Source organism: Mercenaria mercenaria, chromosome 11 (genome assembly GCF_021730395.1).
Source record: "Mercenaria mercenaria strain notata chromosome 11, MADL_Memer_1, whole genome shotgun sequence".
Classification (NCBI taxonomy): Eukaryota; Metazoa; Mollusca; class Bivalvia; order Venerida; family Veneridae; genus Mercenaria; species Mercenaria mercenaria.
The window spans coordinates 15,172,990-15,195,660 of record NC_069371.1 but is presented as its reverse complement, the minus strand read 5'-3'; the positions used below and the strand labels follow the sequence as shown (position 1 = coordinate 15,195,660).

The 22,671-nt window shown below is 36.5% G+C and overlaps 2 protein-coding genes across 2 annotated transcripts; one reads left to right on the top strand and one right to left on the bottom strand.

Moving 5' to 3' along the window:
- Positions 1-5,225: 5,225 nt before the first annotated feature.
- On the top strand, positions 5,226-12,292 carry LOC123531625 (uncharacterized). The gene is made up of 2 exons (XM_053518605.1): positions 5,226-5,414; positions 7,645-12,292. Exon 2 carries the CDS (start codon positions 8,232-8,234, stop codon positions 10,908-10,910), a length of 2,679 nt encoding a protein of 892 aa, XP_053374580.1. The 5' UTR covers positions 5,226-5,414; positions 7,645-8,231; the 3' UTR covers positions 10,911-12,292.
- A 2,201-nt stretch (positions 12,293-14,493) lies between these two features.
- Positions 14,494-18,046, bottom strand: LOC123530761 (uncharacterized protein DDB_G0271670-like). The gene is made up of 3 exons (XM_045311533.2): positions 17,932-18,046; positions 15,933-15,996; positions 14,494-15,650 (listed from the first exon to the last, which is right to left on the bottom strand). The coding sequence occupies exons 2-3, from the start codon at positions 15,994-15,996 to the stop codon at positions 14,494-14,496; spliced, it is 1,221 nt and encodes a 406-aa protein (XP_045167468.2). The 5' UTR covers positions 17,932-18,046.
- Positions 18,047-22,671: the final 4,625 nt, after the last annotated feature.

The following is a 22,671-nucleotide window of genomic DNA, read 5'->3' as shown; positions in this document are numbered from 1 at the left end:
GGCCTTTTTCTTCTGTAAGGGGATATTCAACTGTATGTATGTTTCCGGTGACCCAACCGACCCTTATTTTAGCCCTCGGTCCTAAACTTTTTTTCAGACGAAAATTTGCGGGTACGAAAAAAATTATATGCTCTCATTTAGGAACATCGGATTGATGTACATTCATTGGGCTTTTTAACAAGTCCACCCGGCGACAGGCAGTTAAATATTGTGAAGGATCTGACAGTTCTATATTCACATCCATCGTACATTGGCGAGTTAAATTCTGGATAGGACGAGTCAAAGAAATATTTATTTTTATAGCACTTTGTACAAGTGGATGTATACTCGACCGATCGGGCAAGTGGTTTTTACGTCGTAACTTTACCAAGTTCAGAAATTATGTCACGAAAAAATACCTAGATTGAATGGAATTTACCCGCAAATCATAAAGATATCAAAACATCATGCCGGTAATTTTCCATTCCACGAGCGCATGCGACCTATCTAAATATCTAATATCGCCGTTACTTTTGTTTATCGACACGAACACAAAAAAAAAAAACGCGCGTAGTGCATTCATTTTTAGCCCACCATCATCAGATGGTGGGCTATTCAAATCACTGCGTCCGTGGTCTGTCATTCCGTTAACAATTTCTCGTTATCGCATCTCCTCAGAAACTACTGGGGGGATTTTGACCAAACTTTGTCAGAATGATCCTAGTTGTGTCCCCCTGAAAATCAGACTGGTTCAACAATTTTTGAGTGAGTTATGGCCCTTTGTTTATTTCTATAATTTACATAGATTTATATAGGGAAAAACTTTGAAAATCTTCTTGTCCAAAACCACAGAGCCTAGGGCTTTGATATTTGGTATGAAGCATCATCTAGTGGTTCTCTACTAAGATGATTCAAATTATTTCCCTGGGGTCAAATATGGCCCCGTCCTTGGGGTCACATGGTTTATATAGACTTGTATAGGGAAAAACTTTGAAAAACCTCTTGTCCAAAACCACAGGGCCTAGGGCTTTGATGTTTTGTATGTGACATCATCTAGTGGTCTTCTACAAAGATTGTTCAAATTACCCCGCTAGGGTCAAATATATACCCGCCCTGGGCGTCCGTCGTCCGTGCATCCGTAAACCTTTGCTTGTGACCACTCTAGAGGTCACATTTTTCATGGGATCTTTATTAAAGTTGGTCAGAATGTTTATCTTTAACTCTAGGTCAAGTTTGAAACTGGGTCAAGTGTGGTCAAAAACTAGGTCAGTAGGTCTAAAAATAGAAAAACCTTGTGACCTCTCTAGAGGCCATACTTTTCAAGGATCTTCATGAAAGTTAGTCAGAATGTTCACCTTGATGATATCTAGGTCAGGTTTGAAACTGGGTCACGTGCCGTCAAAAACTAGGTCAGTAGGTCAAATATTAAAAAAACCTTATGACCTTTCTAGAAGCCATATTTTTCATGGGATCTGTATGAAAGTTGGTCTGAATGTTCATCTTGATGATATCTAGTTCATGTTCGAAACTGGGTTAACTGCCGTGAAAAACTAGGTCAGCAGGTCTAAAAATAGAAAAACCTTGTGACCTCTCTAGAGGCCATACTTTTCAATGGGTCTTCATGAAACTTAGTCAGAATGCTCACCTTGATGATATCTAGATCAAGTTTGAAAGTGGGTCACGTGCCATCAAAAACTAGGTCATTAGGTCTAAAAATAGAAAAACCTTGTGACCTCTCTAGAGGCCATACTTTTCAATGGGTCTTCATGAAACTTAGTCAGAATGTTCACCTTGATGATATCTAGATCAAGTTTGAAACTAGGTCATGTGCGGTCAAAAACTAGGTCAGTAGGCCAAATAATGAAAAAAACTTGTGACCTCTCTAGAGGCCATATTTTTCATGGGATCTGTATGAAAGTTGGTCTGAATGTCCATCTTAATGATATCTGATCAGGTTCGAAACTGGGTCAACTGCGGACCAAAACTAGGGCAGTAGGTCTAAAAGTAGAAAATCCTTGTGACCTCTCTAGAGGCCATACTTTTGAATGAATCTTCATGAAAATTGTTCAGAATGTTAAACAGGTCAAGTTCGAAACTGGGTCATATTCCGTCAAAAACTAGGTCAGTAGGTCTAAAAATAGAGAAACCTTGTGACCTCTCTAGAGGCCATACTTTTCAAGGATCTTCATGAAAGTTAGTCAGAATGTTCACCTTGATGCTATCTAGGTCAAGTTTGAAACTGGGTCACGTGCCATCAAAAACTAGGTCAGTAGGTCAAATAATAAAAAAACATTATGACCTCTCTAGAAGCCATATTTTTCATGGGATCTGTATGAAAGTTGGTTTGAATGTTCATCTTGATGATATCTAGTTCATGTTCGAAACTGGGTTAACTGCCATGAAAAACTAGGTCAGCAGGTCTAAAAGTAGAAAAACCTTGTGACCTCTCTAGAGGCCATACTTTTCAAGAGATCTTCATGAAAATTGGTCAGTATGTTCAACTTGATGATATCTAGGTCAAGTTCGAAACTGGGTCACGTGCCATCAAAAACTAGGTCATTAGGTCTAAAAATAGAAAAACCTTGTGACCTCTCTAGAGGCCATACTTTTTAATGGATCTTCATGAAAATTAGTCAGAATGTTCACCTTTATGATATCTAGTTCAAATTTGAAACTGGGTCATGTGCGGTCAACAACTAGGTCAGTAGGTCAAATAAAAAAACAAAACGTGTGACCTCTCTAGAGGCCATATTTTTCATGGGATCTGTATGAAAGTTGGTCTGAATGTCCGTCTTGATGATATCTGGTCAGGTTCGAAACTGGGTCAACTGCGGTCCAAAACTAGGTCAGTAGGTCTAAAAATAGAAAATCCTTGTGACCTCTCTAGAGGCAATACTTTTGAATGGATCTTCATGAAAATTGTTCAGAAATTGCTAGTGACATGCCTAGCTCAAAACGTATTTGATACAAATTGATGAAAACTTGCATGATCATATTTACCTTTAGCCTGCTGGCGGCAAGTGATTCTGCCTTTGCGACCAGTGCAGACCAAGATCAGCCTGCACATTCGTGCAGTCTGATCATGGTCTGCACTGGTCGCTATTCAGTCAGTAAATTTTCAGTGAAATCCCCTTTGAATAATAAGTGGTACTGCCCAAACTGAATGATGGACCAGTCCATTTAAGGAATTTAGCAGGCTAAGGGTTAATCATGATATGAACTTGGGCACCTATTTTTCGTCTAGCTCCACCCTCTAATTCCAAAGTTGTAACCCCTGAAATAGTCAAAAATGCACATTTTCACCTAATGCCATGCCTAGTTCAAAAAGTATTATATGTAATTTCACGAAACCTTGCATGAGTCTTTATCATGATGTTACCATGCACCCTTGGCATTCTTCTTGAGATTTTAGCGTTAGTTAAAGAGTTACAGCCCTTGAAATAGCCAAAATAGTGGATATTTTGTTTGTGATGCTCATAGCTCAAACAGTATATGGCATAAAATAATGAATCCTTTATTATATAAAATGATTGTTGAGGCTATACCCCCTTAGGACTGCAAACATTTAAGTTATTGCCCCTTATTTGTGACAAATGTACCAGTAGGTGCACACCCTGTGTCCTACAGACACATTTTAGTTTATGTCGCCTGCCCACTAAGCTCACTAGGGAAGGTGCAGATCTATGTATCGTGGGGTCCTTCGTTTGGACCCCGGGTAAGGCGCATTTCTCCATGATGATTTGATAAAAGGCATTGTGTCTGAAATCCTTCTTCCTCCACCTCTTATTAATGTGAGAAAGTTGGCAGTTACTTGCGGAGAACATGTTTGTACTTGTAAAGAATCCAGGAACACTGGTTAGGTTAACTAACATAAAATGGTTGAAACCCCGCATAAAACAAAAGACAAACAAAATTATGACACTTTCGATTCAGCAATTTTTAGCTCACCTGTCATGTAGTGACAAGCTTGGATTTTGTGATCGCCCTTCATACGTCCGTCCCTAATTTCTTGTGAACATGATGAAAGACCACATTTTGCAATCGTTTTTAATCAAACTTTTACACAACTTGTATTGGCATAATATTTCTGTTTCTTTCAAAAACTGTCCATATCCCATCATGGGTTCCAGAGTTATGGTCCCTTCAAAGGCTAAATTTGCTATTTTGCAATTTGCAGCCATACAGAGACTTCTTTTAAGTTTTGATTTGATACAGACTTGCAAAATATCTTTAACAACAATAGATCCAACCATAGGTTCCAGAGTTACGGCCCCTGAAAGAGCCAAAATTTGTTAATTTCTACCTTGTGAATATAGTTGAAGTGACATTTTACTTTCGATTTTAACCACACTTGCACAAAACTTAAGTCGCAATAAGATCTCGGTTCTTTTTGAAAACCGCTTAGATTCCATCATGGGTTCTAGAGTTACTGCCTCTGAAAAATTTAGAGCCGTAGCTTGTCGAAATATAAGTATCAGTTCCTCCACATATAGTGTCTAAGGTCTATATGACGATATAAAACAATAAACAGGAAGCTGAATGCAAAATGATGTATGCTTCCTGGTGCTTCGAATTTGTCAAAATGTCCTCACCGATTAATCAATACAAAAATGCCCGATCATCAATGACCCATGACGAACATCAGGTTGATGAATAGTGGCGAAAAATGGAGGGAAAACGATTTGGGCCATATGGTTCCGGTGAGTTTAAAAACTACCCAGAAATTGCCAGTTGTCACAGTCCTGTCCAATAAGAAGTTATTTTACATGCGCATTAAAGAAAGGAGTCACTTTGGTTTCATCACATACAAAGGAGCGCGATCGAAATTCATAGCAATCTGTCAGAGTGACGTACAGAGAGAGAGAGAGAGAGAGAGAGAGAGAGAGAGAGAGAGAGAGAGAGACTCAAGAACAGTGATTCAAATACATAGATCAGTGTCCAGACTGATTGTTTAACATGCTCCATCATACCGATGCAGAAATTCCAGTGCCTGGACCGGAAATTGAAACTGTAAACCCTGAGCCCCTTTGATATATCTGTAGGTTGTGCTATAAACGAAATGTTTTTGTTGGGCCTCTACTCAATCGCATACCTACATATCGAACAACTAAGTTATTTTTGGAAATATAACTGCGTACTCGTAAAATACAAAATATTATCGTATATTATCTCCCTTTTGTAGGTGTATATTTTTACCTGCTCATTGACAGGAAAGTAAATATTTACATGTTTTATACGATAATAACCGAGTAGCGACGGTAGTGTATTTCAAAATGGTGGCTTGTCATCATATGACAAAACACGTTTTGACTAGGTTAATTATTGACAATTTTGAAATGGACTCTTTTAGATAGAGAAGAAATGTTAAGCTTGGATCTAAATTACAAATGATATTGTGTGGACAGAATTTAACTTATTTTCCATATACAGTACAGGTAAGTGAATTTATTTTTGACATAATCCACTTTTATTTGATTTGCCTATAAATTACGGAAGTTGATGTATAAGGGCTATAGATTTTTATGTAAGAATGTGTACTCGGAGATAGTGGTGTCGGGTTAAGTCAAGTTTGAATATGTTCGTACAGTTCCCAACGTTGATTATTATACTAATTATATATAATAGGCCTAAGGTTAAAAACATTTAACTACAAGGAATTGGGGAAAATACTTTTAAACTCTTACATACGTCGAACTCTGTAAATTAAAAATTTTATGTTAAAGGCATTAAGTAGCCGTCCAAAACAGAATTCATATCTGCAGTTACTTGTAACGAATTTCATCTTTTTAAGCTTTTTTAAACCAAATTTGGTAAGATTAGCATGTTTCTCATAGATTTTATGTTGTAAATTATCCTTCTTACTTGTAGCTTATTTACTTTTGTTAACATACACTTGTTATATAGTCGGTTAAAAAAGCTCTTCAGAGATTATGTTATTTGTAAATGTCTTGCCGACTCAAAATAAATCTTATCTTATCTTTATCTTAATTATTAATACAATAAGCTGATAATAAGTCTTAATGTCCAAAATGAAGTACATAATCATAATGGACAAGGAAGTGCAGTTAATTGTAGTTGTCTATTAAACTTCAGTTATAGCTTCTTCTGTGTTAATGAAATATTCAAAGATACCTTGTTAAATATATGAAATTAAGATTATTGAAAATAAGAAATAACAAGAAATTAGTATATTTCATATTTGTAACAGAAGTGTGTTGGGCACATTATAATCAATGATATCAATCATATATCTCATTCAAGAAGACATTTTGTTTGATGTCCCATTGTTAAACTCAAAACATGAAGGTGGTCAGTCACATTTAAGAAACTTTTTATGATCTTTTTCACTTTTTGTTTATTTCTTCAGTATTTATTTTAGGAACAAAAAGTTCCATTACAGATTGGAAATATAAGCTTTAATTTAATTAAAATTTCTTATTACCCTCAAGCATTTCTTCTGATGTTCGTCAGTATTCAAACTTTTGACAAATATTAGAGGAAATAATAATCAGAAATAGGATTTATCAAGAAATCAATATACTTCATGTTCATTACAGAAAATGTGGCAGCCATATTTTGAACAAAGGCTGTGATTATGAGCATTTAACCAGATGCTGTAGAATCGTTTGTATTCGTTAGAGACTAATTTTTGTGGAGTGTATGGTTGCGTCAATCTCAGCAAATAAACTAAAATCTCAGTTATTACATATTTGTATCAAACTTTGAAATCTACGAATTCTTGTCACCACGAAAGAGCATTTTGCGCGAACCACGAAATGTTATGCCTACGAAATTCAATTATTTTACAGTATTAAAATACGATAGAAACACAAGAACTTTTATTACAAACTTATCAGTCATTAAAATTGATTTGTTCGCGAGTGTTTAAACAACATATGCATGTATCATTTACAACCCGGATAAGTTTAATACAGATAAAACCAGAATGTTTTAACAAAATGCAGCTTAACCAATACTGATTAATACATATTTGAACCTATGAAATGAAATATAAAAAGTAACCGAGACGATTATAAGAGAACAGAAATAAACTTGGGGTATATTTTAGAACTTACTTTACAGGTCTTATACTACCTTTGAAACATGTAATTATATATATATACGTTCATTGCCAAGAACAGGAATTTAAGCTAAACAGAAAGGTTTTTAACTGAAATTATAAATCCACATTCGCGGAAGACGTTTAATTAACACGGCTCCCAACTTCGCCGTCTTCAGGGTTACACATCATGCTGTTGATTCACACAGTGAACAATTAACGTAAAAAGATCTGAATAAAAAGACTTTAATCAGTGCAAGTATCTTCTTTTCGTTGTAACTACTATGGTAAGTTTATATACATTCAGATCGATGTGTGTACAAATTGTACGAGTTGATTTCTGCTTTGTTAAGAATTTTCTTTTTCCGTTAACATATCAGTAATTAGAAACAACACTGGTATACCTAAAACCACTAGACTCATACTTTCTGGAAATATTGCCACGTCTTTCTGTATAGAATAAACGGTTAAATAGTTTAATTAAGTGATGTTATTTGCTATTATTTGATTTCCTTGTCAGTAATCCATTGTTTTTTACTTTCTAAGATTTTCTTGTGTTGCTAGTCATATATATTTTTATTAAATGATTTCCTGTTTAATTTCAGACAATTGGGGTACCAAAAGAAGAGCCATTGTCAAAACCCGAAGAAAAACAAACATCACACACAAAACCAATGTAGAAGAACCGCATCATACTTTGATACTTGAGAACGAAACCTGATCAGATCAATCACACAAGGACAAAGAAGATAATCCGTGTACATTTACTGACTCACACCCCGCCTACTTAAAAGAGTTTAACCTGGCGTGAAATGATCGAAATTGATACGAAAGACAGATCTCCGATAAAGCATTGCGTCATCTACAATTTATCAACCGATATTTTATGTAAGACGTGATTTAAAATAGCGTAAATTTCATTCAGTAATATTGAAAGGGTAAACGATTTAGTAGCAGTCAGTGACATGACCATAAAATTTATTGGTTCATAATTTAGAACACACGGTGAGACAGAACTGTAAGTGATGAATATATAAAGACTGTCATGTATTCTATATCAAACGAACCGCATCCAGAAGAATATCATTAATCACTGTAGTAAACTACGTTAAGACAATCATTTACAAAACTTTTATCTGGAGCAAAATATAAATACAAGCTAGAAAAAAGTTGAGTCGGTAAAAAAAGGAGAATGGAATTGTCATCATCCCAAACCCCCGCAATTCCACCTCGGCGTAGCACACAAAGTACAACACCACCGCCGCAACGCTCAGCAACATCGATTCCATCACGACGTCTAAGACAAAGTAGGACTCCCCCGCCGCGTTGTTCCGCACTAAATACAGCACCATCCCGACGCACGACACAAAGTAGAACGCCACCGCCGCGAAGTTCTGTGCAGAACAGAACATCACCTCCAGAAGATATAATACCTCCTCCTGTGCCGGCAAGATGGGACCTTTGTACCAACCACGTGGGCCACAAATACACGGCTGTATGCATTACATGTGTGAAGTTTCTGTGTAATAAATGTTTATTGTCCGAAATCTACTACCATAATCAGTGTTCAGTAGTCTACCTCAGTGACAATATACAACAAGCTTGTCATGCTCTGAAAGAAACGGTCTGTGAGAATATGGAAAGAGTAAACAAGACGCTGACTAATTTCCAGACATGCCTGTGCAAAAAGAGGGACCGTATGTTTAAAAAGAAAAACGAAACAATAAGCGAGATCAAACATTATTATCATAGACTTAGGAAATTGATTCTTTCAAAATTACAAAGAGATGAAGAGGAGTTGTTAAAGATGATGAAAGGAAAGGTTGATGAACAAGATGCAGTCATTCTTGATAAAATACAGCAGTGTTGTGCTACAACTGGCACATTGCAAGACAAACATGCCATTATTCAGACGCAAGAACAATTAATTGATTCTAGAAGCAATATAAGCGGTATTGAGTGTGTAAAAGAGTTGGTAAATGCGTCAAATTATTTGAAAGAATGTGAACGCGTGCAGAAAGACGTTGCTGCTGTTAGAGACGCTTTTCTTGTCATAAGATTTTTCGTTAATTCTGAAACTGAACAGATTATTTTGAATAGCAACGTAGCATGTGTAGAGGTGCTAAATTCTCAGTCGGAAAATCGACAGGGGGTTACACTCGAAAGCGAGAGAATAAACGAAGCAGCTCGTCTTCAAGCCATTTCTAATGAATCTGTCAATAATTCACATGGCGGATCAATAGAGAGAATAAACGAAAATGATGAGTTAAGAGTTACGCTTCCACCCCCACATGAACAAGCATTAGATAATTTAACAGATCTTCCAAATAACCGAGATGACAGCCCCGTATGTCGTCCTCATACAGATCCACCGTCGGAAGAGTCGGGCTCTTTAGCCGATCACATCAGCGATTTGATAAATGAATTTGATACTAGACTGGTTAACAGGTCTGACGATACAGAGGAAACTTCAACAGTGAATGTGCTCACAAATGAAATGATTTTATCAAATCTTCTTACAGACACAGCTCCTATTACAGAGCGAGGAGGTAGCTCAGTTACCGGCACCAGTAATCAAACCACACCTAACATTTCTGCCGATTGTAATGAAAATGCGCACAACGAAGTTCAAGAAGGCAGTAGTGAAACAGTAGATACTGAAACTGTTGATACACATCTAGAAGCATCTGAAATGGACAGAAGACAATCTGTTGCTATAACTGTAAGCAGCGAACCCAATACATCGGCTCGAGAAATTCCTGTTCAAGATGACGATCCACCACCTCCTTATCCAGGACTCACGTCAACCCCAGAACCTCCCGGACCAGATGAACTGCCACCACCGTACCCAGGATCTGGTCCGCCACCGCCGTATTCGCAAATGCCGGAAGCTCAACAGCCGCCAGGTCGTGGAAGACTACAAGGGGAATCTGGAAGGGATTGTAGTAGAATGTCAAGGCATTCCAGTGATTCAGATTTGCAATCAAGGCCGCTTGAAATTGCGGCACCAACTCAGACGAGCACACCTAGACTGTCTCGCCCAAAGGTCTCTAAAGCGTTTTCCGCGAATGAGGCCAATGATAGGAGAGTATCTGGAATCTTTGCATTAACTTCGGTTCGCGGGAAAGCATTTCTAATCGTTGATAGATGGAATAAAAAATTAAAATATTTTAGCTCAGATGGCGCTTCCTTCGGTGGATTAATATTTCGCGAGGAACCGTGGGACATTACAGACATGACCGAGGAACTAGTCGCGGTGACGGTTCCTAAATTAATGACATTGTATAAGATTAAAGTAACGGACAGCAGTGTTATAACCACAAGCACTGTTCCAACACCACGGTCATACGCTTGTGTAGCGTTCAATAAAGTCTCGCAGTTATTTGTCTGTGGTCAAGTTCCACAGTTTGGGGAACCAGTTGTGGATATAATTGGAATAGATGGCGGACAAATAATACAGACTTTCAGAACTGGTTTTAATAACGAACTTCGGTTTTCTTATCCGCGATATTTGAAAGTAAATGAAGAAGGTACGGCTATCGTTTGTGACTGGAATCTTAAATGTTTGATTGTGTTTAAGTTGGATGGAAGTGTTGTCGGTAGATACAGAGGGACAGTAGAGTTCCCATTAAATGAGCCAACAGGGATTGCATACAACCAACTCACGAAAGAAATATACGTTATTGATGCCAAACACAATAGTACTCTTGGTGCTATACACATTGTTAATTTGAATTGTAGATGCAAAGAAATAGTTCGATGGGATAATGAATTCCGGGTTGCGCGCGCAATTGCTCCACATGCAAATGGTTATGCACTTGGAAACAAAAGTGGAGTGCTAAGTATTTTCGCAACCAGACAAAGGAGATAGACTGACCTTAAAAGTACATTTATGATAAACAAATAAGCTTGTTTTGGAGAAAAACAGATTTATGCCAAAAACAAGGGTGCTAAAAGAACAGTTACAAACGGATTTAATCACGTTTGATTGTCGCACATCGCTATAGCTATCAAACTACGGAGACCCACGCATATATTTTCTAATTAATGTTAATCTGAAAGCGGCACATGATAAGTGCAGTACATTAGTACTTACAACATATTTCATTTTTGACTAAGTTACCTTCAAAATGTTGAAATATAGTTTACTCTTCCAAAATACCTCTTACTGCCAAACTGTAGATCTAATCATGTTACGAATCTGCAGGGACTATATCTTCCGGATAGACCCTCGTCTCATATTAATATTCAATAAAGAAATTGTCAAGATAGTTTTCATATCTCCATACTTCAATGTGCCGTTGTTCAAAGAACACATAAATTTTAGTAAAATATATTTAGCTATTCCGCGAGCGGTAAACTTTACAAATTTTGTTGTGATAGAGATAACTCTTCCTTCAACATGACCACGTAAATAATAGAAAGTATTTCCATTGCGGATTGTTTTTTTCTTTTGTTGTTGTTGTTGTTGTTTTTATTATTATTATTATTATTTTATAGCAAAAAACACGTTTTTTTCTAGCGTTATACACTATTTCACATGTAAATGACGTAGGTCATCAGTGACGCCACAGCTAGAAACGCTAATAACGTTATTTCCACCATGACGTTAAAATACTTCCTTGTAGATGTATCAGCATGATTTATCCATCTAAATATTTAATTGCAGAAAACCATAGCCCATTGAGAGAAATTTACAACATTCCTAACTTTAATCTGCACATTTTGATAGAGAGAAAAAATGAAAATATGAAATACTACCAGGTCTAGCTTCTTTTTGCACAAAGCCCTTAATATATCCTTAATATACACGCGCGTTCAACAACTTGAACAAGTAATTTACAGTTTTGAGATGGCCCCTCAGATTTGACCGAAGTACAGAGTACTTCCTAGTCCGTTTCCGTGATAAAGGTCTAATAAGAGTACTTATGTAGCAACAACACAAGAAACTATTTGTATCAGTAAACAGAATTTCTCTTGTCTAATCTGTTGCGGATTTTTTGTCAGGAATGACCCGCAAAATGACGATCATGGAAGATAATCTGTGTTATATGAAACGCATCTTTACCTTAATTATAGCAGAATAAATTCTAGCTACATGTATGTAAATCGGATCAAACTGACAATGAGTATTGCGAATATATATTTGATGTATATATAGTTTGTACTTATTTGCAAAGAAAATATAATAAACATGTATATCTTAAAGTTACTGTGATTGAATAAATAAATTATCATGTTATAGTTTTAAAAGTCGTTGCTTGATTTCAACATTGCCATACGTTGTAAGGTCAGAGAATACAAAAGGAAAATTGTCAGCATCGACACACAAGCCTCTGACATTTCCAGTGGCTATAAGGGATTCTTATCTCAAGTTTGATTGCGTTTGTAGGCGCCTAGCATTAATATCGTACATGGATACATAAGCAATGTGTAAACTAATTCTGCAGCGCCTGCTCTAAGTCTGTCGATACACAAAGAATGTACACTGTCAACAGTAATCAGGAAAAGATTCAGTATCAGGCTGACAGTCAAATGTTTGTGCTATAAATCTCATGGATGTTCAGGTCTTTGATTTGGAATCAAATTTGCAAACATGATAAGTTGCCAAATAACCTATTGGGAGACATTATAATTATGGGATTGTTTCTTACCTAACTAGCGTGGAAAGTATTACATTTGCCCGGGCACGCACCAGTGATAGATAATCCGTTCTTGCATACCAGACGGGGATTTCCGGTTTTTTTACTGGTGCTGGAAAAACCCATCTTACACAGCGGGATGTGAGGTGACTCTCGTGCTGTAACTGACGTATTACGAACTACATGTAATTATGTAGATGTATGTAGTTTTTTTCATAAAACGGAATAAAAATCAAATACCTTAACAGTTCCTCTTTGTTCCTAATAGTATATTTCTCGATTCAAAAAACGTTATGTTATCAAAAATTCAAAACGTTACGCTGCAACTGATAAAACAAACCCGGAACTAAACAGTGTTATTTGTTCTCAAACGTCATGACGTCTTTCCTGTTTACGGACGGTTGATTTTATCTTTATCATTATTTCTTGAATATAGTTATACAAGAAAAAGATTTAATCACTGATGGGAATATCCGGCTCTCGTTACTGCCTAAACAGTTACCCTCGAGGCCAGAAATTGCCATCTGCACCTACAAACAGGGAAAGAATCTATAAAAAATAAACCTTTTTTTTTAAAAATAAGCGTGCACTTAGGTGACGTCACATAGTACTGGCACAATTATGACGCCATAAACTATAAAAATAATGCCAGGAAATACCCCAGATTTCTTTGTCACCACGATCTATTTTGAACGTGACATCTCACATGTTTGCTGTTTTCCCAACCCTCGGGACAGCTTGGATAAAAAACCTCGCTAACGCTCGGTTTTCATTCCACACTGACCCTCGGGTAGGGAAACCCCGTTGTACACAGGCAGGCATGTAAGATCCTTATAGTCTCATTACACTTTTGTAACTCCAAAAACGATATCCAAAGCATTCATTACACTGACCTAAATGTTGCCAGACAGTAAACTGTTGATAATGTAAAATCATTTAAAGAAGGTTCGACTATGAGACACCAACAACCGACTAAAGTAGGCCTATTTATAATTTTCATCACTCATTAGTTGACTCATAGGGGCCATAGATTAATTTCTTTGTGAAGAGACGCCGACATGCAGATTTTAGTTAGATATACGACAGGCATAAACTGTTCTGTGCACAAATACCTATTGCAGCCCTAAATGTACTCTTTTTCTGTACTTACTTAGTTACTCTGTCAGCGGAGGAATACAGACAGCAGTACAGACTGTTGTATGAGAAAAAAAATGATGCATTAAAGTTTGCAAGACGGTGAAAAATAAATCAGTATTCATTTAAATGTAGATGTGTCGATAGGAAAATCCCACTAAACATAGATTTAATCTTTGAAGAACCTCGGTTGTCTCTTGTGGTCCACAACTCGTGGATTTCACTTTATACTGTAATGGACTAGCGGAAAACGGTAGCTGGTCAACTCAGAGACCATAGCTTATAGTCCCGCGGGCCACAAATGCAGGTAGTCATATTACACCATTATCGGAGTTTTAAGGAAACGCATTGGGAATTGATTAAGGGACTATAAAGGTTCATCACAATCGGAAAATACCGAATCATAAAATCATATTTTGAGAAATTCTTCACACTTGCAATGTTTACAAAATCTAAACATTCGATGTGTACAAAAAATCTAAACATTCGTGACAGTAGAATGATACAAACTCGAAGAATCTATGCTCATAGTCATTTCGACCAAAATTGATTTCACTACGAGAAGACATTGTATTTTCTAACTTTATTACATTCGAAAATATATTCATTATTTTTGTTATACTCTTGGTTTATTGTAAATCCAGTATCTTCGTTGTGCTATGCCTTAAATGGCTAATTTCACACTGTAGGAATTTTGGGAGTACTGTGTGAAAGATTGTCATTTGTATTGTTATGTACAAGTTTTACATGAAGAATGTGTAAATGTGGCTGTTTTGATAACGATAAAGACACTGATGTTGAAGAAGAAGAAGATGATGATGAGGAGGAGGATGATGATACTGTACTGATACTCGAACTTGATGATGTAGATGTTGACATTGTTGATGACGATGTTTGACTAGAAATCAACGACCACAGAGAAGATGAGGAAGTAATATGTACGGAAGATATTGATGATAAAGATGACGACAAGGAGGGTGATCTTGATGATGTTTTGAAGATTAAACTGCTAAACGTTGCCGATGAAGGAACTGTTGATGAGTATTTAGAAAATGTTGTCGATAAAGATGATGATGTTTTGCCCGATGTTGAAGAAGACGAAGTTGAAATTGAAGAGGATGATACTGAAGAAGATGATGTCGGAATCGTGATTGTACTAAACGACGATACAGACGATGAAGATGACGAGGTGGATGTAGATGGCAATGAGAAAATAGATGATAAAGATGGTACAGATGTTGTTGACATGGAAGATGAAGATACATAACTTGTTGGATATGCAACAACTTCAATTAATTCTGAAAAGTCAGTAGCTCCTTTATCTTCCGTTGTGGTGGCTTCTATTGTATTAGTGTCATCGGGTTGATGATTTGTTGTGGTACGCTCATTTCCGTTTTGTGCCAGGACTAATGGAGATTTAGTAGTTAATTCTCTTTCCATCTGCTTTTTGTTCTTGTTAAATTTTGCATTTGTCATCAATTTATTTGTTTCTCCTTTCTGATTAGCAACCGATTCTTTTCTTTCACCTTTTCTTACACTCGGGGAATTCAATGAATGTTTTGACGTTTTCTTACTTAGTTTATTCAAGTGTTTTTCAATGATTTGTCGTAATATATCACTTGGAATTTCATCCGGGGCTCCCGTAAAACCATAACGATTTTCATCTATTCTTTGCAAATTGCCAGGGTCAATATTGTTCATTATAGTTTGCCACTCTTCATGCGTTAGTTCAATTTTAGAATCCTTTGGTTTCTTTTTTCCTGCTTCATTGTTTCTGTAGTATTTCTGCTCCTGCTTTGCATTTTCTTTAGGCAGATTTAGTGGAAGAGGAACACCTACAAAGAAACTGTCATTTACAATAGTAAATATAAAATTTACGTTGCCAGACCTAGTGCCAAAACAGGTTATATTTAGCAATTTAAACAAATTTAACCATTAGTCTGCTGCCGGCAAATGATTTCGCCTTTCGTAATAGAGCGGAAAATACCGAATGTCATCACGGGTCTAATACTTTGGTGCGTTCTATCATGTTAATGCCCGTATCTTACAAACACATCTTAATACATTTAAAAAAGTATTTATTTTACGTCAAGTTACTTCTGCAGTTAAAAGCATACCATAAACAAACTGGAGGTTTACTGTCAGCAAACAAACATTTGCAAGGATTCTTTGGAGCCTCATCTGAAATACATATAGCAGACTTATGTAAAAACTATAATTAACAATAAATCAAGGCCTTCGAGTGGTTTGTAATCTAATTTATCACGGTTCAGAATTTGTGTGCGCAGGAAATGTACAACAAAGGCATTAGCTCGAGTGGTTCAATATCTAAGCATCTGAACGATGAACTGAAACATTACGCAACAAACCACATGAAGGCATTGATTGTTTTCATTCTCACATGTTCACTGAAATGTTTTGATAAAAATAATGCTGGACTTCATTTATCCGAGTAGAAAAGTACCGGACGTCATGCGGCAATTTGATGCCATAACTGGCGTCACAATGCTCTTATCGGTCCGCGCATCAACCGTTGTTTATCGCAGAATACACAGAGCTTGACATTCTTCTTTGTTTAACTGGCAATAAAGTCCAGTCATGTTAGAATAGTCACGTAAACAAGGGAAATAATAAAAAATGTATATGAATTATAACAGGAAATGAATGTCAAAGAGTGAAATCGCGTCAAAGGCAGTGACGGAAAAAACTGATTCCTATATTGATTAGAATCTTTAGAACATGGGCATTCATTTAACAAATAATCAATGCCTTCGAAGGGTTTATCGTCTGATTTACCACGGTTTAGAGTTCAGATGCGTAGGAATTGAACGCTCGAGTGGTTAAATTCTAAAGCATCTGAACGATGAAACGTGGAAAATTAGACGATAAATTATAAGAAGGCATTGATTGTTTTCATTCTGACATGATCATTGACATACTTTAATAAATATTATGCTGGACTTTATTTACCCGAGGAGTAATGTATCGGACGTCATCCGGCAATTTGACGTCATAATTGACGTCATAATGCTCTCTTACCGGTCCGCGCGTCAACCGTTGTTTATCGCAGATTCTAACATGACTTCAAGTTAAACAAAGAAGGAAAACAAGCTCTGTATATTCTGCGATAAACAACGGTTGACGCGCGGACCGGTAAGAGAGCATTATGACGTCAAATTGCCGCATGACGTCTGATACATTACTCCTCGGGTAAATGAAGTCCAGCATAATATTTATTAAAATATATCAATGAGCATGTCAGAATGAAAATAAGCAAGGCCTTCTTGTAATTTATCGTCTAATTTACCACGGTTCATCGTTCAGATGCTTCAGTATTTAACCACTCGGGCTAACGCCCTCGTGGTTCAATTCCTACGCATCTGAACTCTGAACCGTGGTAAATAAGACGATAAACCACTCGAAGGCCTTGATTATTTGTTAATTCTAACAAGGCTCGATTTGATTTCCAGTTAAACAAAGAACAAAATCAAGCTCTATATATTCTGCGATAAACAACGGTTGACGCGCGAGAGCATTATGACGTCAATTATGACGTCAAATTGTCGCATGACGTCTGATACATTACTCCTCGCGTAAATGAAGTCCAGCATAGTATTTATTTAAATATATCAATGAGCATGTCAGAATGAAAACAATCAAGGCCTTCTTGTGATTTATCGTCTAATTTACCACGGTTCATCGTTCAGATGCTTCAGTATTTAACCACTCGGGCTAACGCCCTCGTGGTTCAATTCCTACGCATCTGAAATCTGAACCGTGATAAATCAGACGATAAACCATTCGAAGGCCTTGATTATTTGTTAAATATACAGGGCTTGATTTCCTTCTTTGTTTAACTGGAAATCAAACCGAGTCATGTTAGAATGGTTGATATACTGCAATCACAAATTAGTAAATTAGGAACACTTAGGGAGCATTTTAATAAACCAATCTCTGCATAGCCACTAGTGTATTTATCAAAAACAATAATACCATGTCGGACAGTATGTAGGACTTCCATTGTATAGTCCTAGGGTTCTCTGTACTTTACTACATTGTAGTATCATTTTTACATGACAATGAAAATAAATAAAATCATTACATATGAAAGCTTACCGTCTTAGTCCTCCAATCATCCTAAATTTTTTAAATATGTACATATTTTTCACCATTGCGTTACCGTAGTATCTATGAAGAGATCTTCACTTAGATCTTACCTCCTGCGTTGACGTATCTCATAGGGTCATTAAACGTAAGCAGATTGATCCGAGGGGACTTGATACATTTTGCTAAAGATCTTAAGAAATTCCATTATTGACCCTAATTTATAATATTTGATGCATTTAAACATATGATTAAAGTCTATGTTTGTGTCATTGTTTTTCTAACCGTTAAAATTAAACTTGATATCTAACACTGTAATTAGAAAACGAAAGAAAGCGCTTTTGAAATGAAAATACATTTTGAACGACCCTGAAGGAAGTATGTATTTGTATCATTTAGTCCGTTTTTTATTGTTAGCAACAGGTTTCTTGACAGTTAAGGTAAGCCGATTATTTAAGAAATTGTTAACAGCTTATTGAATGTACGTGCAGAGTTACAAAACACTTTAAGGCACAAAGAAGCATAAAACAATGAATTCTTTACTGCCAGTTGAACAAAGAGGAAGGTCAAGCTATGTATATTCTGCGAAAACTAGACCGAAAAAAGAGCAATATGACGTCAATTATGACGTTAAGCCTACTATAGGCCCCCAATTTTTATATCAATGAACATGTAAGAATGAAAACAATCAAGGTCGTCTTGTGGGTTATCAATTCATCGTTCAGTTGTTCGAAACTTTAACAGGCGATTAAGCGAACGGTCGATTAACTTTTATTTTAGGGTTAGGCCTACATTTCGACATTTTAAAAGACTTGGTAAAACGTATTATAATTTAAGAATTATGAACACTAAAACGTCTTTACAGTAGAATCAAAACATCATACCGTAATGGTTCCTATCATGCCTAATATTTTAAATCAGAATTTAACAGGCCGTTAGTTTAACAGCCGGTTAAAGTTTCGAACAACTAGACTCAGATGCTAACGCCATCGTGCTTGAATTTCTACGCATCTGAACTCTGGACCATGATAATTCAGGCGACAAACAACTCGAAAGCCTTAATTGTTTATCATTATGTACAGAAAAATGATATGCATAAAACTAAAGTCGACTATAGTTTGCATTTATTGACATAATTTGGTGTAGGCCTACTACATTATTGCCTCTATAAACCCAAGAAAACATCAGCGTGTGTAAATAGTAAGAACAGTTACCGGAATCCGCGACCATGGGTTTCTTTTGGTTCAACATTTAGTGACGGGTTTCTTTTTTATAAATCAATTAATTTTTAATAGAGAAAAATGAACAATAATTGCTTGTGAACTTGGAACCTGAATAACCGTTGAGTTACCTCATACTTAAATTGCGCTGTGTGTAAAATCTGTAGTTCTGTCAGATTGAAAAAAAAAATGTAGCTTCTACTGACAGACTTGTTTATATGCGATTCTATTGACAGACTTGTTTATATGCGATTCTATTGACAAAGACTTGTTTATATGCGATTCTATTGACAAAGACTTGTTTATATGCGATTCTACTGACAAAGACTTGTTTATATGCGATTCTACTGACAAAGACTTGTTTATATGCGATTCTATTGACAAAGATTTGTTCATGCGAGTGTCGATAAAACATGACTACATAGTCCAAGTTCATTTATGTGAGTGAGAAATCTTGCTAATCTTGAGTTATTCTTTGAAAGTCTCGGACAGTTCAAACAACTTTCAGGATTTCGAAAAGTTATCGCTACATTACAGAGTTGCAAAACGCCTCTAACAGCAGTGTCAGCAATGCATGATGAAACATGGTGAAAGTGTTCTAGAATTATTTGAAAACACCACTTACTCTATTCGTCTTAAGTTGGTCACTTACATAATTTACCCGTGCGCTCGCCAATCATTGCAAACATATTGATTAGCCTTTCTGTTTATGAAACTATGAACACATTTTGACCAAAATAACGTCAAATGAAATAAATACTGACGGAATGACAGACAATAAATTTTCATCGTTCCATTAGAAAACCTGTATTAGTGACATGATAAATAAGTAGATCTAAAAAACTCTAAAAAGTAAAAAGGCATATCGTAACTTCAAAAATGATGTTAACTGGTTTGATGGGACATTTCTTTTTTATTTAAGTATTAAAAATCATTGTTTTTCTTAATGTTTATGCAGAAACTAGAAACAAGTATATTGTGATACGTTCATCTTCTATCATATTTAACAAATAATTGTTATTCTTGTTTTCATGGCAAAAAAATAAACGCAAGATTGAAATTTACAAAACATTTTAGTGTCCTAAATTGTCTGAAATTTAGTCAAAATCGTTGTTTAAAGTAAATTCAAAATTCATCAAGACATTTTGATATGTCGCAACACTCAGAGTGCTTTAAAATAATGTGTTATGACTCTTGTTTCAAATATCATACGGAAAAGTTAGATCAGTTCCTTATCTAAAACTATGCCACACATATTTATACATGCTAAGTCTTAAAAACTCGGCATAACAGATTAACAAAGTGCAAAATTTTCTGTTTCGATGTTCATATGTTTGTTCTTTGACTAAATCTTACTATCTGAGTGGTTAAGATTTCTGGCTTCGAACCACTTGCCTCTGACTGATGTGGTTGGAAACCTCACCTCGGTTGTAGAATCCGTCATATGACGAAGCCATCATGCCGGCTTACTCAAGGTCGGTGGTTCTACTCAGTTGCCCACCCGAGCATGAAACATTACTCAGAGAGGCACAGTCAGTGTGGTTCTTTCTCAACCCTCAAAAGCCAGAAAAGTTGCCATAAGTTTTAAATCATCTCATTGTCACTATTCTATTTTACTATCAATGTCTTCTTGCTATAACATAATCCCACCTAAGCCGGTGTTAGGGGGCGTGACGATTGTTCCAAATTTCATTACCTCTCATGATCAGACTCATTCAAAGGGTCTGCTAGCATTTGGCTAGGGTTGCGTTCCATACTTCCGGATGAATCGTTTTTCATATGGGATTCTTCCTTTTTACAGAATTACATGTGCAAGTCATTCTTTTTTCTTTTGTTACCCTTTCTGTTGTGTTCTACTGGTTCGAGTCGTAAATTCGGTCACTTTTTGCGTTTTTTTTTATAAATATTTCTTTCTTTATACAACGGATTTTACAAAATTTCTACCCTATGTGCTTTAATACAAGCAACATTGATTGTTGTCATTAACGGCCGTTTACAGTATAGTAAACAAGAAAACCGCGCTTAAATAACGGACAGGTTTAGCCTCCATATTAAATATACGACATGATAGAATAATTTTTATGAAAGAAAAAAAACACTTTGAAAACACCTAGCAGAGGCCTCTATTTTAGAACAACCCGCGTTTACCGTCAAACAGACCCGCTTGACAAAATGAACTTTCATGACTGTACTCTTTTTGCATTCACGTGTACTTCATAATACATTGCAATATGCTTAATATTTAAATCTATCATGTTATTATATTGCAGTAGTTCTCATGCTATTGTGTTTGTACTTAGAAAGCATAGTAAGTTTTTATGTGTTGATAAGTGTTCAATTACCCATATTAATATTTAAAAAAAATATTCGTGCCATTTCACTGAAATTTACGGTGGCACAGAGGTGACATCCGCAACACTGTATTCAAATTGTGGCCACAACTTAGTAAATCGTGGCCACAACTTAGTAAATTGTAGCCACAAGTTACTAAATTGTGGCCACAACTTAGTAAATCGTGGCCTCAACTTAGTAAATTGTGGCCACAACTTAATAAATCGTGGCCTCAACTTAGTAAATCGTGGCCACAATTTAGTAACTTGCGGCCACAACTTAGTAAATTGTGGCCACAAGTTAGTAAATTGTGGCCACAACTTAGTGACCACGACTTATTAGCCAATCAGAACGATAAAAAAATGGATGGACGGACGGATGAATAGATTGGATGGTACCTACGTACCTACCTACTAATTTATTTGTTTGTACTTCCTGTATCACACTTTGCAGTGACGTAGACATATTTGTGCGTTCATTACGTATGGTTTCTGATTTCTGCCATTCAGCGTTATCTCCCTGCAACCCTGTCGAGCGAAATCACGAGATTTAACAAGTTAAAATGCGGGGACGCAGGTTGAAAACTCTCTATTTTAGCAGGGACGCGGAGCGAAAACAGGATAATTACAGGAGTCGCTGGATGAGAATACGCAACTGGTATGTCGGGGATGGGGAGCGAAAACACGATGATTGGCGCTGCTTAAACGTAGTGTTCTCGAACCGTGCCCCGACATATTCCAGTTACTAAATCTCACCCCGCGATCTTGATAATTATCATATTTCCGCTACTCGCCCCCGCTATATAGCGAGTTATCACACCGAACCCCTGCCATTATTAGTTGTAAATTTCAAGTGTTTTCGCCCGGCGGGGTCACCAGGCGATAAATTGCTATTAAAAGTTTGAACTTGTTTATTCTCGTGTTTTCTCTCGACGTGGCCGCGAGACGAAAATATAATTTGATAGGGCTAAAACGCGGAATGACAGAATTAGCCAATCGAAACTAATGTTTTTTCTTCGCTGCTGTATAGGAGTGCAAAATAGGAGCGCACAAAAGTGTCTACGTACCAGCAAATGTTAAACAGGAATAAAAGGTAGATAAATGGATGATCGACGGAGGGACGGACCGATGGACGGATGGATTGACGGACGGATGGATTGGATGGTACCTACTTATCTACCTATTTATTTGTCTTTCTGTCC